At 38.4% G+C, this 19,445-nt stretch overlaps 1 protein-coding gene across 1 annotated transcript in view; it reads right to left on the bottom strand.

Annotated features, from left to right (window-relative positions):
• Positions 1-8,799: 8,799 nt before the first annotated feature.
• The window catches only part of CPNE8 (copine 8), a 181,003-nt gene continuing 170,357 nt past the window's right edge, over positions 8,800-19,445 (bottom strand). The window contains exons 19-20 of the mRNA XM_087814729.1: positions 18,872-18,945; positions 8,800-10,665 (exon numbers count right to left, since the gene is read on the bottom strand). Coding sequence (XP_087670855.1) covers positions 10,477-10,665; positions 18,872-18,945 — 263 coding nt within the window. The 3' untranslated portion in view covers positions 8,800-10,476. The remainder of the gene's footprint in view (positions 10,666-18,871; positions 18,946-19,445) is intronic.

Below are 19,445 nucleotides of genomic sequence, written 5' to 3'. Positions count from 1 at the left end.
GGTTGATGCTCAACTGCTGAGCCACGCCAGCCGGGTGAGATTAGTTTTCTTCACACTTCAGTTTAATTACTTCCTCTCCTCATAAAAATAGCACATCATTTGTCTTTAGGGGACTTTCATTATAGAAGGGAAGATAGACATGTTAATAATTCTAGGAGCTTCCATTTCTAACTAGGATTGAGGAGCTCGTGACAGACCAAAACTTACACACACAGGTACACACACACACACACACACACACACACACACACACCCCTCTAGAAAACCCGAAGGGGAGCAGGAGAAGTGGGGGGAGAAGGGGCAGGGGGAGGAAGAGAAGGAGAAACATTGGAAATCAAGTATGTAACTTTTGTAGGGACCCTCAGCCCATGTACAGCAGTCAGGTACCATGTTGGAGGGTGAGGGAGAGGGTCCAGGAGGAAGTGATGCTCATTTAGTCAAGCTCAGCATTCTGCACTGACTTTATTTGGGGCATTTGCAGACTCTTAGCTTGGGGTGGGCTTGGGTAGGTAGAGGTAAAGATAAAATGCTGAGATCAGGTGCTAAGAAAGTGAGAATCCAGCTAAGATTTTAAGCAATCTCACTGAGTTATAAAACAAAACTTTGAGTTCAGAACCACCATAAATGAAAGAACCTGGCACACATCCTAAATCCTATTTGGAACCCTTGCAAAGCTGCATTCTAGGAGCAAGGGTGAAGCAGGGGTAAGGTGAGCCTAACAGAGTGTGCAGTCCCAGTCCTGCAATGAAACACCTGATTAGATTTACATGATCCAGCCAACATGAACCATCCATCTACCTGTAAGAAAGTAGGGAGAATACTCTGTGAAGAAGCAAACAGATCTTCTAGAAATTCTATATTTTTTCCAGACATGTCCCAGGTTAAATAAAAATTAACAAGCAAACCAAGTAACAGTATAAGAGACTATATATATATATATATATAGTCTATAGTCTATATATAGTCTATAGTCTATAGACTATATATATATATAATATATATAATACATATGTGTGTATATATATATATTCTCAATATCCCAGATATTGAAGTTATCAGACATAAATTTTAAAATAACTGTGGCTAATATGCTAAAAAAAATGGACAAGATGTCCCTAAAAGTGACTAAAAAATAAAGACCTTTCTAGTAAAACAAAATTGAGAGAATTTATTACCAGTAGACTCTTACAAGAAAAAATAGAGCTCTTCAGGCAAAAGGGAAATTATCTCAAATGGAAATACTGAAATGTAGACAGTAATGAAGAAAAATGGAAAAGCTATGTAGGTAACTATAAATTACCGTAAACTATACAAAATGAATCACAATATCTTGTAGAATTTAATCATATGTAGAATTAAAATACACTGCAACAGGGAAAAACAAGATGGCGGCACAGGTAAGAGCCACACCCGCCGCCGCCCGCAACCACATCAAAATGACAACTAAACACAGAACCACCATCCCTCAGAGCCTCCTGAAATCTGGCTGCACAGAAGCCCCACAACCAGGGAGCTGAAGGAGCATCGAGACCGGGAGGAGGGGCAGAGACGCGGGCGGATCGGGGCTGAATCCAGGAGACTCGGCCGCGGGCCCACACCCTGTGCCGTGGGGTAAACCCGGGAGGGAATCTCGGTGGTGGAGGTTTCCCGGAGGAGGGAGGGGTTCCCAGCCCCACAGCAGGGCCCCAGCCCAGGGCTCCAGGGCCGGGAAGAGACGTCCCCACAACTCCGGGCTGTGAAACCAGCGGGGACTGTGGCTGAGGGTCACGGAGGCTGCGGGAGCCCCAGCAGCTCCCCTTAAAGGGCCCGGCACGGACTCACTCGGACGCCCCCTCTGGGCCCAGCGCCGGGCAGCAGCCTGAGAGGACCCGGGACACTCGGGGAGGAACTAACCTGCCTGAGATCCAGGCGAGAGGTGGAGGGGCGGCTTCCTCCCAGGCAGAAGGGCTGGCGGAGGCCATGGCTCCTTTGGCGAGTCCTCCCCGCACACAGCCCGCAGGCAGGCGCCATGTTTGAATCGCCAGCACCTGACTCACACCTTTGGCCCCGCCCCGTGATTCCCGGAGGCCCCGCCCCTCCCCACCTGCAGCTCATCCAGGCCATTTCCAGGGGCTTTTCTGTGCAAGTGGCTTCTCCAGCCTCAGGCTTAGGACTTTCCTAAAATCTCTCAAACAAGCAGCAGCTGCCCCATACGGCTTGATAAGTGGCCCCAGGCCTGGCACTAGCGGCAGCTGCATTGGCTCATAGCTTGGCCTCTCCTGGACACCGCCAAGCCCAGCACAAGTAGCAGCCAACTATGGTTTGCTGAGTAGCTTATGTTGGGTGGCCCTGGGCAAGGCACTGGCACAGGCTGACTTTGTACCTCCCGGGAGGCCCTAGAGACAGTGCACCTGGTGGTCAGACTCGACCAGGCTAGGTTACAACCCTACCACATCCACGAGTGACACACTCAAGGGGCGCACTTGGTGAACCAAAGCTCCACTGAAGTAAATCCTGCTCCATAGGGGTGTCTCCAGCACAGCAGCTCTTTGGCTGTAGTTGCAGCTGGTCCTCACAGCTGATTGGCCTGGGGGTCAGTTCCTCTCAGGGACGCCAACAGCAACCAAGGCTCAACTACAACAGGACAGTGCACACAGCCCACACAGGGGAGCACCTAAAGGCCCAGCTCAGGTGACTGGGGAGGCTGAGCCACTGGACCCTACAGGACACCTACTACACAAAGCCACTCTACAAATGCCAGAAGACATTGCAGCTCTACCTAATACATAGAAATAAACACCTGGAAGCAGCCAAAATGTGGAGGCAAAGAAACATGTCACAAAGGAAAGAACAGAAGAAATCTCTAGAAGAGGAACTAAATGAAATAGATCCAAGCAAGCTAACAGATACAGAGTTCAGATTTTTGGTTATAAGGATTTTTAAGCAGATGGTTAGGGAAATAACTGAGAAAATTGATAACATAATAAAGTACCAATTTGAAATGAAGGCTACAGGAACTGAAATGAAGAATAATTTACAGGGAATCAACAGTAGAGTAGAGGACACTGAGAATCAAATCTGCAATTTGGAACATGAGGAAACAAAAAACACCCAACCAGAAGAGCAAAAAGAAAAAAGAATCCAGAAATATGAAGATAGCATAAGGAGCCTCTGGGACAACTTCAAGAGGCCCAACATTCATATTATTGGGGTGTCAGAAGAGGCAGAAAGAGACCAAGGAATTGAAAACCTATTTGAAAAAATAATTACAGAAAACTTCCCCTACCTGGGGAAAGAAATTGACTTTCAAGTCCAGGAAGCACAGAGGGTCCCAAAGAAGAGGAACCCAAAGAGGCCCACAGCAAGACACATCATAATTAAAATGCCAAAGGTTAAAGACAAAGAGAGAATCTGAAAAGCAGCAAGAGAAAAGCAATTAGTTACCTACAAGGGAGCACCCATACAACTGTCAGCTGATTTCTCAACAGAAACCTTGCAGGCCAGAAGGGAGTGGCAAGAAATATTCAAAGTGATGAAAAACATGGAACTACAACCAAGATTGCTCTACCCAGCAAAGCTATCATTTAGAATTGAAGGTCAGCTAAAGAGCTTCACAGATAAGAAAAAGCTAAAGGAGTTCATCACCACCAGACCAGCACTACAGGAAATGTTGAAGGGTCTTCTTTAAGAAGAAGCTAATGAACAAAAGAATCTAATGAACTAAATAGATCCAGAGACACTGACACATGCAACAGATGATCACATTTCAGAAAAGAGGGAAAGGGGGTGGAGGGTGGGAAGAGATTAACCAAAGAAGTTATATGCATATATGCATAACCCATGGACACAGTCAGTAACAGGGTGAAGGCCTGCGGAGGGGGTGGGAGCGAAGTGGAGGGGGTCAGTTGTGGGGGGAAATGGTATACCTGTAATACTCTCAACAATAAACATAAATTTAAAAAGTAAAAACAAAACAAAAAAAAATACACTGCAACAAAATCACAAAAGTTCAGTTACATTTAACAATCCTAGCATTATCTGGGAGGTGGTATAAGTACTAATTTCTCTAGAATCTAACAAATCGGGATACATATTATAATCTCTAGTGACACTAAAACCAAAGTATAAGAATGTGTAAATGGGAGGCTAATAGATTGGTAATTTTATTATGAAATAGCAAAAGTGGTTGGCTATTCAAAAATGAGTCAGGTAAGGAGAAAAAAACAAACATAATATGAATGGAGCAAATTTTTAAAATAGTAAGATGGTAGATATTAATCTAAATGTATCAGTAATTACATCAACTCCACTCTGGGAGATTACCTCCCTTATAAATTCCATGCACCCCAATCTTTGTCTAGGGGGGAACACAAACTAAGAACTGTGGATTCCATCCTGCCAGGTAGGGGGCACCCCAGTCAGGAGTGGCTGTCCAGAGCCATGCGGAAGACAGAGGAAAGCCGCAGGCAGGGGATTCACTGGGCAACTGCTGGGGTCTTTGAGAGGCAGGATAAATGACCCCCTTCTTTTCTGAAGTGATTAGAAATAAGATAAGGAGTAGATGGGAGATAAATCATTACCTTTATCTCTAACAAAGGTCATATTGGAGAATGTGACTCACATTTTTAGGCAGATGGGCTTCCTGTCAATGAACCTCTGACTTAGATGAGCCCCCCCAGTGTCATGGCAGTAAGACCTGGCTGCGAACATGGCCTGCCCCTAGGGAGGCAGAGCAGAACACCTACATACAGGCTGCAGAGAACGAGGCGTGGATTCCTAGAAATTCAGGGGATGCAGGACAGCTCTGCCGAGAGGCAGCGTTTGAGCCGAGACCAGGCGGATGAGCAGGGTCTTGACAGGAGCAGACAGAGGTTACATGTGAGCTGGTGCTTTGTAAATGCGTAAGTGCTAAACCAAAGTCATCACTATGGTTCAGAAAATAGTTATAGGAAACAGATTGTCCAATGGAGGGTGCAGGCAAGATTTTGAATATTTATGCATTCCTTCTTAGAAAGTTAAACGGAATTTCGTCTCATCAACTGGTGGGTGGAATTCTGAGCTAAAACACAAATAGGCAATGACTCGTTTTCCACAGTTCTTCTCCACAGCCAAATTTATCTTCATCAAATCCTTCTTCCTTGTTTCCAAGCGGAAGATGCAAGAATACATTAAAAATCATAAACATTAGCATCGTAGCATTTGCAAGTCAGCCCGTCCTATGACGAATGCAGTTGCAAAGTTCTCACCTTCTGCGTTCTAGTCCACACTCTGTGCCGGCTGGAATCCTTCCTCCAGGGCAGATAATCAGCACCAGGAAAGGCAGCAAATGCTTGTGAGCATTGTCATTTCCTCTGTCCTTGTTTGCTGTCCCCTCATTTACTGTTGCTATACATCTATGCAGGTACACGCGTAAGTGAAGGCATATAATCACTGCCAGCACGCACACATGTGCAGCCCACTTAGGAATACACAAAACACAGGTAAAATTCAAAGGTAAGACTACGATACACTCTTCTAATACCTAAAATATAAATTCTTGTGGCTTCCATTTTTAAGGTAGAATGTAGCCCAACATCCTTTTTAAAGAATGTTTTATTCAGTTTTGTTTTATTTAGTATAGTTGGTCAAAGAAAATTTCAGAGAAGAAATAAGATCCTGGCATTTGTGTGACTCAGACTATCCTGAGTTAAGGACCTGTGGCTATCGGATGCCTCAAAGCAATTAGCCCAAGAGCAGGTGGAGAGAGAGATGCTGCTAATCTCTTAATTCTCTTCACAATTCTGGCTTAGACGAGGGATAAATAAATATGAGAAAGTACGATATGCTGCTGTTTTCAGATTTTACTCATCTCAGTCTGGATACACTGAAATCTAGGCTTGTCTTAAAATACTAAGTTACTGATGTAATATTTTTTAGTGATCGATCTTTTGATTCAATTCACTTTCAATAATTCAACTGATTACCTGCTCATACAGACAACAAGCAAGTAATAAATGACAGGAAATAAGAACAGGGACCCACACAGGCATGAGGTTCATATGAAGAAACTCAGACGTTCACAGAACAATGGAGCCCTGGGTTCTTCCTCCATTTCCCCCTATCCTTTTGGCTCTTGGGCCAAGAAAATGGTGAGAGCATGTGACTGATTTGGAGTAATGACCAAGCTAACGACCTGCCTTTTTAATAAGAAGCTAAGATTTTTCACTTGCTGACCAATCTCCCAGAGGCCCTTTAAAAACTCAGTCCATTAAGTTCATTGAATAATCTCCCATCAGGCTCTTCAAGGCTCAAGCTTCAGAGTGGGCTCCAAGTAAAATAAATTTTAGTGAGAGAAACAGAAGGATGGTGCTGTAAGGGCCTTTGGAGTTATCACCCAATATATGGATGATAAAAATTAGGTTTATGTATTTAAGTGATATTTTGCCCAAATCAGATAGCCAAGATGGAAGCTCAGGTCTTTTGACTCCAATATACGGCATGTTAAATGCGTTATGCTCCTTCTGGTCAAGCTTCTAGAAATTTTACAACCAGTCTATGTAAGATGCCAAGCACATATGTAATCCTTTGGATTTAGATTTCAAATCATTCACTTAAAACTACTACATGTCCTCAGAAAATAAATTAAAATATTAAAAATAACCTATAATTCTTCATCCCTCCAGACTGTCATGTGATGACCTAACCCATCAATGTTTTTTGGTAGATCCATATAATGTTGAGGGACTTGAAAGTTTATTCTCAATGAATTCAAAGGATTTTTTTAGTGATTTTTGCTCTGTTTCATGAGGGCTCCTCACTTTAAAAAAAAAAAGTATAGTTTATTGATTTTTTTTAGACAGGAAGGGAGAAGAGAGGAACATTGATGTGGGAGCCTAACATTGACCGTAGATGCCTACTGGGGCTCGAGCCTGCAACTGGGGCATGTGCCCTGACTGGGAATCAAACCAGCAACCCCTCAGTGCATGCAGTGATGCCCAACCAACTGAGCCACACCTGCCAGGGATGGGCTCTCCACTTTTTAAAAATCTTCTGGTGCAGAATTATCATCTAAAGTGTATGTTGAATTTTCCCATCTATAAATTATGGAATATGCCTTTTGCTATTGTTGCAAATGATGGGCTAATCAAAGTTTTTTTCATTTTCAGTACATTTTAATAATTTTAAAAGGTTTAATAATAAATTTGATAACTAAATAAAAGGTGTTTTATTTAGTGTTTTTGTCAGAATTATCTCATGGAAATGTTAAGAGTTATCAAACTGGTTGTTCTCTGAAAAAGAAGTGAATCAGTGTTATGATTTCCATTAATTCATTTTGTAAGGCGAAGATCTCTAAACGACGAGATGAGCTATTTTTAAGCCAACCCTGAACATATTTCTCCCTTCATTCTTCTCCCTAATTTGTAAGGTCAATGCCATCGACCTCTATGACTAATAACAAATCCTATCTTGATGAAATCAGCTTATCTAACTACATTAGGAATGCCCAGCAAGCCTGTTTCATGGAAATTAAATTAGTGAATGACTTTGTGATGAGAAAATTATGAGGTCATGGCCACTATTGTTTTGAAACTAGATGAGCAAATCTTTAGAAGTTTGTTTTTGCTCTTTCCATGATAAGACCTCAGTGGTCATCCCTTTCTTAGGGTTTGGTCCTCAGAGCATCTCTAAGACCCAGGAAGTAAGAGCAGTGGCAGATGACAGGGTTAGGGGTGGTTTGATAAAATATGAAATAAGCAACAACTTTTCCTTATGAGATTTGAAGATGCTTTCTTTGAAAATGTTCAGAATTCTGTGAAATGAATTAGAACTATTATGTCTTTAGATGATATTCTTAGTGCAAACACTCTTTGGAGACTTCTGTTTATTATCTTAGTATATTTTGTTAAATTATATACAAGTATTTTTATACAGAAAAATAGTTGTTGGGAGTCACATCAATTAAAAAAAATATTTTGATATGGGTATTTAGCCTACTCTTCATTGGGAAAACACTTCTATTTGGTGGATCCTTACTCTGGTTATGAGACTGAAATCTGAGTTGTGAACATTGTTAGGATGATCATCTGTGAAAAGAGTGATAAACATAGCTCAGGCTTGTACTGTTTGTTGGCTCTCTCAATTTCCCTTTCAAGTTTCCAAAGGAAGCCTTTTCCAGTAGTCCTATACTCATGATACACCAAATCTCCCCTCATCAAAAGGAAGGGATAGCTCAAGAAAAGATCTGATGAAGAAAAGTCTTTTAGAAAAAAAAACAACCAACTTGGTGCAAACACATCAGTATATTTATAAAATGTCTTACTAACTCTTAAAAGTTCCAGGTCTTTCATCTCAGCATCTCCCTATATTGTGTGGAATGAGACTTTGCTGGTTTTTAAGTAACTTTCTAGTATTAGCACAGCAAATGAAGTAATATTTGGTGGGAAGGTGGAGTGAAGTACACAGCAATGGTGAGTAACCATCTCTGAAATTTTTCATTGCACAGCCCCTAACAGTAGCTCTCACAACATTTAGGCAGTCATAACAAATATTTTCACAATGGTAACAAACTGCTCTGGTTATATAGTCTTGGATAAATCACTCAACCCTTTCAGTCTTGGTTTAATCTTTTAGGCAATGACAAGATCAGACTAGGTATTTTCTAATCTGACACACAGAACATCACATATGATTCTGATAATTATTGAAAGCCATACAAAGGATAGATTTAAAACTGAGATTGTCCCATTCATAGCTATTTACACCCATTAGGTTTGGGCACACTATTATTTAGATAAGAAAGGGCACATCTTTCATTTTCGCTTATCAATTCAAAACAAAAGAACTGATGTTTGACAAGAAAGAAAGAATATTGATCTCATTTATTTTTGTTATTTTGGACTGATGAAGATAAATAAAAAATCTGTAGGTTAATAAACTCTACTGACATAAATATTTAAGCTCAGTAAAGGAAATCATCAGACTCCATGTCATTATAAATAAAATTTACATTGCAGATAGTTATCCTTTTAAATATTTTAATACATACTTAAAAATGGACAATTTAGTAATACATAATTATATAATATTGATACTATTAGATATGTGGATGTATATATTTTTCTTTTCAGTAAAATAGTTTCATGCTTATAAAAGTCACCTTAGGTCAACTTGAGACAAAGAGAACAATGTACAGTAAAAATAAACCAAGTAGTAAATGTATAATAAGTAAGGAAAAATATTATAAAGCAGTTACTTTGTTGACACAAAAGAAAAAATAAATACACTTTTCTATTATTTGAAGGCAATTCACAATCATTTCCAGGAATTCTGTGAGAATTTAAGGCCATTTGTTCTAAAGAAATGCTTTCATTTGGACACATCACGAAACTGTAATTCTTGTAAAAACTGTACATGCAAAAACTCTTTACAATTAACTATGGACAGGCAGATTAGTATACAGGAGTAGGTTATTTCACAAATGTGTTGTGCACTAAGTCACATAGTTGTGTATATTTCACTGGGAATTTCACAAAAAAACTTCCAGCTTGTGCACCCTGTGTGTCAATGTGAAAGGTGATAAGGAATCCAAGAGAGCCAGTATCCCTTTGAATTAAAATATCCAGACAAGGTATAATGGAATAAAAAGTTTAAAACTTCTGCTACATAGTTCACAGTTAAATATTCTGGGTTTTAGTCTTCCTAAATAGCATTACAATATAAAGATGCTACTTTTTACACAAAGTATTTTCTGTGCATTTACAGTTCACAATGTTTTGACTTTTTAAAAACCTCTACTTAGCAGTACAAAACATAAACTGACTGCAGTCTAAATTTAGAACCCAAACTCCATGAAAAATGCATGTTCTTAGAGGACACATATCTGCAAAGCTGCAACTCTCATACTTGGCCAACGCAGAGGAACTGATTACTAAGCAGATGCAGCTTCCTAAGACAATTCACTCACCGAAAAAATATGAAAGTATCTTTCCTTTCCCTTGTTTGCAATTGTATTTGTCCAGACGGTCATTCAAAGAGATATTGCTCTTGTGATTATAGCTATTGCAATTTAGAAGACAAAGGATTCAATATTCAAAACTCTTATTCTTAAGAACAGTTATAAAAGTATTGAAATTTAAAAAGTAGTAACATGTAAACATTGATACAGAGAGACTGCTTTCCTATACACGCAGCCGTCGAGGACAATATTTGAGTTAAAAACAGAGTTTGTGCTTTTTCCCAACAACACATTGGAAATTAGCTGTTTCTGTCCAAAAAGAAAAGGTAAAGATTCAGAGAAGACATCCATAGTTTGCTTCAAGCATTCAAACACTGTTTCTGTTGCTCATGCAACAACCGTATTTACAGTTTTGGTTTAGGAAGAGAGTAATTTTGGATCCAGAAAGCACATGACCCGGCCCTGCGGCCACGGCGCGGAGGGGAGGCTCCGGCTCCCGGCCCCTCGCGAGCACCAGGCCCGAGGCGACCGCCGTGCGGCCGGCGCGGGCTCGCGCAGCGCGCTCAGATCTGAGTGTGCAACACGTGCGCGGGCGGGGTGTAGGGCGGCGGCGCGGGCGACGGCTTGATGCCCCGGGCCCTCATGTAGGACAGGAACTGCTCGGGGATCTCGGCCAGCACGTCTTTCGCCAGCCTGGCCATGCTCAGGATGTGGTTCCCGCTCCTGTCGATATAATCCCTGAAAGGCACAAACTGCACAGCGGGGGGGGGGCAGGTCACGGCTGAGCGCGCGGCTCGGACACGGATCAGCACGCGTCAGCGCCTGCATGCAGGGCTGTCGGGGAGACGGCCACAGGGAGGTGGGCATCATTCCTACGCATGTTAAAGATACGGGGCCCATTTCAAACAGCTATAATCCTGACCATAACTTTACCATATAAACTTACCTAGAAAGGGACCTAACGGTGTTCTATGCCCCCCCCCCCCCAATAACTCATGTCTCCTGGCCCCCATGCTCCACCCTGATGTTACACGTGTTTTGCAGTTTTTAGGTCTCCACCTAGCTGACTCCCAACAGGACAGAGCACTGAACTTCTTCAGTGCTCACTTTCCTGTCAAATGCAGTTAATCTATTCCTAATTCAGATTTCAAAGCAGAACTATTACCCCTTGCAGGGTAAAACAAATAGTGTATATCGTTAAAGACTACTAAACACATGTAAAGTGTTTTTAATTATAACTAGGACATCAAATCACAGGGATATGAATATGAAGTTCACACAGTTCATATTAGTGGGAATTTGAAATATAGGGTGGGGCAAAGGTAGGTTTACAGTTGTTTGTATGGAAAATAATACAATAATTAATTAATAGTAATACAATAGTTAATAGTAATACAAGAATAAACTTTGTTTCATGTACTCACAACTATAAACCTACTTTCCCCCGCACCCTGTATTCAGTGCATTCCCAGCGTTGATTTTTTTATATGTTATTTGGAGAGGCAAAAAAACAAAAGTCAAACAAACAAACAAAACTCAGCATGAGATTTTGGTATACTTCTTATGGAAATATCATCATTCTTATTTTTACATCATATAAAAATGATTGCTCTATCTTTATATAAGAAATTATGTGAGATGCCTTATCAGCTCAACCCCAAATACTCTGGCAATAGATTGCCTGACTCCATTCTCACTTCCAATGATTACTTAAATTAATAACCATCATGCTGGTCGAGGGCATCTGTTCAATTTCTCCTTAGAGGCACGAGGATTCTTGAAGTAACTTAGAAATGATTGAAACTTAATGCTGTGATAGTTCAGGAACAAAGTAATTCTAGGTCTTAGAGAAAAGGCAGAGTAGAGACATTTTAGGATGTTGAACAACTCCTAAGTATAATGTTTTAAATTCAATCATTTTCCCCCAAAGAAAGAGAAAGTGAGCACACTCCAATCTCATTCTGTAACATAACTGTTTTAAATTCATTTTGAAAAACTTATTCTTGACTTGAGCAGTTCTTGAAATCACTCAAGAGGTGATTTCAGAAAACAACTGTTATTGGGAAGCAGGTTTTAAAATGTCAGGTCACTACAGGTAAACCAAGTAAAAATGTTAAGAAATCAAAGAGCAGGTGTAATGCTTTTATACAGCGAAAGCAGCCTCTTCTCAGGAATAGTAGAAATATCACTCCTTTAAAAAAAAACAAGGCCCACTGTGGGCAGAAGCATGCCTATATGACTATAATTTCACTCTATCTGCCTGGAGAGGAAAACTCAGCTATTTAGACAAGTGTGCTAGAAAGGCGACGAATCTTACTCTTCTCCCTGAGCAAGGGTGAGAAAAACTAACAGAGCAAATGCAACCTTCCGCTGAGAAGAGAACTGGGGGGAAGTGAACTCTTGTGAGGTATTAACTAACTATGGACAAGACTTGGCATTTTAATTAAAAAATCCAAGAGGTGCAAAAGAAAGTTAGGATTTATTTTCTCTCTGAAACTATAATTAGAAAGGTGAGAAAATAGGAATCAACATCGTTGAGGATTAATTAGAAAAAGATGTCTAATTGCAGCTATAATTTATTTCATCCTTATGTTAAAAAGCATAGTATTTGAAAAATTAACATTTAGTAATGTCGGTACTGTTGCTATACATGTTTTTTGTTTTCAAAATATGTAGCTAATTCCATTTCACGGACACCTCTGCCAGCAGCGGATGCTCTGTCGGGAGGAAGGAAGTCCCGCCCGCCTTGTCTTTCCTTTACTTCGTGTTTGCTCTTATATTTTTATTTGATTCTTTCCCTTTCTTCTATACCAGGGGTAATAAACTCATTTACTTTTTTACCACTATTCTCACAAACTCTGGAGTTAGATTTCCTAGGTTCAGAGGCTGGCTCTTCTCATTAGCTGCACGAACATGGACAAGTTACTTTCCACTCTGCCTCAGTTTCCTCTTCTATGAAATGAGGCTAATAATACCTACTTCATTAGGTTGTTATAGTAAGTAAGCTAACATGTAAAGTGCTTAAAACAGTATTCAACACCCAATATGTACTATATAAAATTATTATCATTACCTTTATTATTCACCAATTTGTATTTGTATGTGCAATATGAATATGAAACTATCATAACAGTTTTATATTTACATTCTTATCAAAAAAATACAAGGAATATTCTTATCAATTTTGGTCTCTTTCAGATTTAAGTACAATATCAATATTGTAATCTAAAATAGTAATTCCTGGCCTTTTTGTAACCTTATAACATCTGTTGTTAAGAAACGCTCCAGATGAAGGACCCAGCATGACTCCCACACTCTCCCTCTCTGGAGCACACCGGCTCCCTTCCCTTCCCTTCCCTTCCCTTCCCTTCCCTTCCCTTCCCTTCCCTTCCCTTCCCTTCCCTGCCCTGCCCTGCCCTGCCCTGCCCTGCCCTGCCCTGCCCTGCCCTGCCCTGCCCTGCCCTGCCCTGCCCTGCCCTGCCCTGCCCTGCCCTCGGCCTCTCCTAAGCTCCAAGGTCCTTCTTTTACTTCTGTAACTTGTTTCCTGAGCCTACGCAGCCCAGCTGGCTCACTTCTACCACCTCTGTAACTTTCTAAATAAACTTTCTCTTATAACTTGAAAAAAAGAACACCTATTGTTTCATCCTTCCAGCAAATGCTATAAAATGTGTTAACTTTTTTATAGAGGTAAATCATAATTTACTTTTAAGAATGTTATGATATTCTGGAATGTCAAAACTATGAACCATGATCACTGTTGTCACAGTATACAGTTATCTAAAAACTTTTCTAAATAATGGATAAGAAAAAAAAAAAAAAAAATATATATATATATATATATATATATATATATCGCATTTAACACGTTTATTAGGTAGGGGCACAGATATGCCCTTTGAGTATTAAGGACCTTGCCCCAGATTGAAAATCACTGTCATAGCAAGTTAGTGTTATCAGTAGCAGTGTACCTCATCCCACATGTGTGTCGGGTGTAGAAAATAAGATGTTGAGAACTTTCTACTCATAAATCTAGATTATCTGAACCTTTTCCAAAGGGATGTTCATCAGTTCATTCATGTCAGGAAGTACTCTCCTGAGAAATGAAAGCGACAAGTCACTCTTCATTTCCTTTACCTGTTACTAATACCAAATCTTACAGTTTTCATGAAAAACATCTTCCCTCTTTAACTATTGCTCCTCTCCTTCTAAAATCACAGCTGTCCCTCTCAGGCCACTCTGTTTATCATCTCTTTTAGTCACTCATTTCTGATCGCTGCACTTGGGGCGTCCTGTCCAGAGTAATGCTTCCACGTGTGAATGAATGAGCACAGGCGATCACCACAAATTAACCTGGACCCTTAAAATGCTTGGGTTAGGGGAATAAATCAGCTCCCCTTTGCAGTAATTTAGCACATTCAGATGAAGAACAGCGAGTGCATTCTGTTCCGCAGAAGGGTCCTCGGTCCTTGACTCTCCATCTCTCTCCGCACCCACCCCCGCGACGGCTCCTGTTCCTCACGGCTGCCCTAATGGCCAGCTTTGCCTCTTTGTGAAAACAAGTTTAAATTGGTTTGGGCAAATGGGCTTTTAGTTGCTGTTCTGCTCGATTTTACTTGACTGTTCCCACTGTGCAGGGCTCCATTAGTGATTTTCAAGTCTAAGTCTTCAAGGTTATTATTCTGCTTTTAATGGAAAATATGATTTAAATATAATTTTTAAGGAAATGATAGGCTGGCCAGCATCCGTAGGCAACCAAGAGAAATGACATTGCTTCTTTACACACAATGAATGGCCAATCCATAGCACGAGCAAGCAAACAAACAAATATATAGAATTGATTTAAGAAAATAACTCGTGTAAGTTTTAGAATAGCAACCAGAGGATCTCATCCTGCTTACTGTTTATACTACAGTCATATGAGATTGAATCCTAAGGCAATGAATATAATCACACATAATTATATGTGATTATATAATTACAGTGTCGTATGTCATGGTTCAGCCACTGTAAAATAGTGACATAAAATGCCTTCCAACTGGATTATGCTAACATACTAACTAATAATAATAACTGGTACTGATATTAATGCACTTATTGAGCAACTGGTCAGTGGGAGGTCTTCTGCTAAGAGATTTAGTACAATATTTAACTTGTATAAGCATGTTATCCATATCCATATTTTGAACTTACAAAGAAACAAACTTAAAACTCTAAGAGCTTATATAGTTAAAAATATCTGTCCTTATTTGAACCCAAATTAATCTTACTCTCTTACATTAATAATAACAGTAATATGAATAGGGGAGTAATATGAAAATTCTAATAATTTTCATTAGAATTTTGCCTTTTAGGAGAGTAGGTGTGTTTATCACACAAAGTACACTGGTTTTGGAATCAGAGCTCTATTGATAATTTGGATCTACCAATTTATGATCTGAATAACTTTGTACAAGCTGTTTAATACCCAATCTTGGGCCCTCAGTTTCCTTATTTATAAGCTATTATAATGCAAAAACTGACCAGTATTTTTAGGAAGATATAAAGTGTTATGTGAATGAAGTGGAAAAAATAAATAAAGGAAATTAGTTCAAGTGTGCAGAAACAGGCCATTACAAAAGACAGTATACTGGGAAATTTCAAAATGTAGGATTTTGAAATCCTCCCACTGAGGAGGAAGACTATTCCAGTACAATGACAAGGGAAAAAAAAGAACAATGGAAATGTGTGATGCAAAGATAGTTAATAGTCTATTTGCGTAGACAAGGGGTGTGTGTGTGTGTGTGTGTGTGTGTGCGTGCGCGCGCACGCGCAGCTAAAGAGGAATTGGAGTCAGGGCATGGAGACTCTTAAATGCTGTGTTTAGGATTTAGAATCAAAGTTATACAGAATATTTGTTAAACATTTTAGAATTGAAGAACATTTTAAGATTAAATCATGACCCCACTTCTTACTAGCTTTGTGACTATGAGCAAGAGGAATTAAACTTCATTTCCTCTTATTTAAAATGTGGTAATCAAAGTAGCTGTCTCACAAAGTCAATTAAGGACTGAGTGAAATAATGCTATAGCTCTTAGCTCACCTAGCACATGGAGGGCTTAATAAGTGATTGAATACTATTATTATATGAAGAACTTGGATGCCACTTCAGATCTGACATTACAATGAAAACCCCATCTACTGCCCTTAATTATCTACTGGAACTCAGCTACCTACTATTATTTGCAGCCTTAGGTTCTTGCCCACTTAAGAAATTTGAGGTTGTGTTTGCTGTGCATTAACTTGATTAGCCTCAACTTGTAAAAAATTGAAAGTTGTGAAAAGGTAAGAGAGCCTAAATAGGCCCTATTTTCTGATACTGCTTTAGCTAGCAGCATTTTTACAGCATTGATTATGGTGGCTTGGATATTTTCTATGATGGGAAGATTGACAATGCTATTCTTGGTGTGCCCTTGCAACTCCAATTTCCTAAATATTCAAAGAAATTTCTATTCTTGAAAACAAATCATTTAAAAAATGTTTCAGTGGATGGTAGAGCCTGAAAAACTGTGATGGTGGAATGTTTTTAAAATTTTATTCAAGATGAGAGAGAGGATGTTAATTCTTCTTCAATACAATAAGATATATAAATTATTACCTTGCTTACTATTTTTGAAAGACCAATCATCTTTTAGGAACTTCTCCATGAGAAGTTCTCCTTAACTAAATATAGGCATGTAAGCCAAGATGTCACTGTCATCTGGGAGGCTACAAATTCTCTGGGAACATTTTAATTTCATGTTCAGAATCATAATATCTTTACAGCTCTTTCAGTTCAACTTTATGGGGTAAAATCCCTTGAGTGTTTAGCTATGTCCCCAGGTGCCTTCAAAACCTTTGGGTTTCCCAGTATCATTTTATGGCAATGGACTGGTCTTAAGGATTCTGGGTGTCAAGGAGAGGAAACATATAATTATACTTACATATATAGCTTATACTGATAAGTAATAAAGCATTTCATGTCTTTTACTTCCCCTGAGACTCACAGCATCATGGTAAGGGCAAAGATTAAATAACTTAGAGTTTAGAGGTAATGAAACAAAAGCTTAAAGAGATTTATTGACTTGTTCAACATCAGAGTGCCAACAATATAATTTCATAGATCTGAGTCATATAGCAATATCCTGACCAATATAGCATAGCCATTGAGAGACTAAGTACTTTCAAGGGAATTGTCATTTTTTAATAAGAACTGCTGGTTGTCACCAACATAACATATTAGCTGTTTTAAAGAAAACTTTAATATGAGCAATCTGAAAGTAATACCAAGTTTCCCATAAGCATCATTTAGATAATAGTATGAGATAGGGGTTGCTCCTGCTAACTTTGTAAAAATGCATTACAATAGCAACATAACACACTCTAAAGGACTTCAAATTCTTACTTCTCTTTAGTAATTTAAGTTTTGGAAACCATGAGCCAGACATTATGGAACGTTTTCAGATGAGGTGTAATTGCTTGAATCTATAATTATGCTAATGAGATTCAGGTGAATAATCATGTGTCTAATTATGAAAACAAAACACCATTGGATTCTTAAATAGATGACCACATTACCATGTTCCTTTTCTTATCTGCTTTTAACCTAATCATTCATGTGTGGTGTGTGCACATGGGTGCTTTTTACTCTACTAAGAACATTAGGTTAAAAATTATGTCATATTTAATTATCTTAAAAAAACTGTTATACAAATGTTTCTCATTTAAAATTTAATTTTGCTGACTGATTAAGAACAATTCTTTTAAAATCTTTATCAACATTAATCTTTATAATATCATATTTATAAAGTATGTTATATTCTGCCTCAAATTATTTTAATCATTTTTTGTTATATTTTATTGAGTTTTATTTCAGGAATGTATTTCATATGCATTATCTCATTTAATCTTTACAACAATGCCAGTACACTGAAATTTAGAAAGCTTATCCAAGTTATTACAGTTGGACAATCCAGGATTTGAACCAAATTCCAAATTAGAGTCTCTTAAATGACTGTATAATGGGTGAATATATAATTTATTATTTAAGAGAAAATATCTAAGTCCATTGTTTGCTCCTCCAAAACTGTCATACCATGTGCTTATTCCCTTTCTTATTTAAGAAGGTGTTCTCACAGCCTTTTTCCTCCTGACATCCTAAAAGATACAGAGACTCTAAAGTATGCAGAACTTTAGTTAAATTAACTCGTTTTTAATTATAAATTTTAACTATATTGGTTACTAATTTTTTTCTTTCTATTCACTCTTTGAATAATAAGCTTTAGTTAAGTATTCTTTTAAAATTCTAACAGAATTGTGAATCATATATATATATACAGATGTACATATATACACACACATATATAATACGTCATTATAGATTATGTTATGTATTATATTATGTTATATATTATATCATGTTATGTCTATATATATATCTTATGTGTTTTATATATAATTTATATATTTATACATAATTTTAAGATATTTCTTCACTTTGCTAACCATAATATACAAAGGAAGTATGAAAATATCTACATTTTTGGTTTGTTTGTACTAAATTTACCTACTCTGAATATAAATAAGCTGTCTTAAAGTACATTTAGTTTTTGTTGCAGACTAAATCATGAATTGATAAGCATCATTAAAAAACTCATTATGTTTCTAGATTCTAATTTCACTAAAAATCTCAATAGTTTCTGGTAATAATAAAGTAGGTAATAATAAAATAATAATACAAATAACTTATTAGCAATTCTATTTTATATGCGGTGAACCTAAAGTCCAGGGGAAAGTAATTGGTGCTTATTCTATAGATAATCCACCAATTAAATTAAACAGAACCTGACTCTCAATTTCAATTTAAGTTGTTCATTTACAAATCAGAACTGACGAGGGCTGTTCACAATGAACAAAATAGGTAATTCTCATCAAACGTCTTACCTGCACAATGTCCCTTTCAGCATATTTTCCTCTGGAGGAAACTCGTACATCATCTCCATCCAACTCAATCATTGCTTGAAAATAAAATAGAATTATTTACTTAGTGCAGATTAGCCATACATTAAAACAATGGAGGCAATAAGGAAACCAACACGTATGAAGCAGCAATACGTCCTACGTAAAGTCAGAAAGCTGGTGAGCCCTTCATCTTCTGTCATTCCTCCCGCAGACCTTGACTGAGGGTAAATGTTACAATGAAGGAAACAGGCCAGCACCTCATGTGATTCTTTGAAAGACGAGCAGAGCCAATGTGGTAGAAAACGGTCCATAGGTGCACCGCCCCATCCCTGGGTTCTCAACTCGAGTTATATGCTTACAGGACTGTTTGAACAAATGACACAAATCCATTCAATTTTAGTTTTTCTTTCCAATTTTAGAAACTTGGTGCTAGTCATCATAGAATTTCCCATAACAATTTGAGTTTTATTTCTATTGAAACTGTAACAAAGCTATATATCCATATTGCCCAATTTCTACTTTAAAAATAGATTTACAAAAAGACGAGTGCCGGCCT

The sequence above is a fragment of the Miniopterus natalensis genome, chromosome 2 (assembly GCF_054644295.1).
Source record: "Miniopterus natalensis isolate mMinNat1 chromosome 2, mMinNat1.hap1, whole genome shotgun sequence".
Taxonomy (NCBI): Eukaryota; Metazoa; Chordata; class Mammalia; order Chiroptera; family Miniopteridae; genus Miniopterus; species Miniopterus natalensis.
The sequence above is the reverse complement of the archived record's forward strand: the minus strand, read 5'-3'. Positions and strand labels throughout refer to the sequence as shown.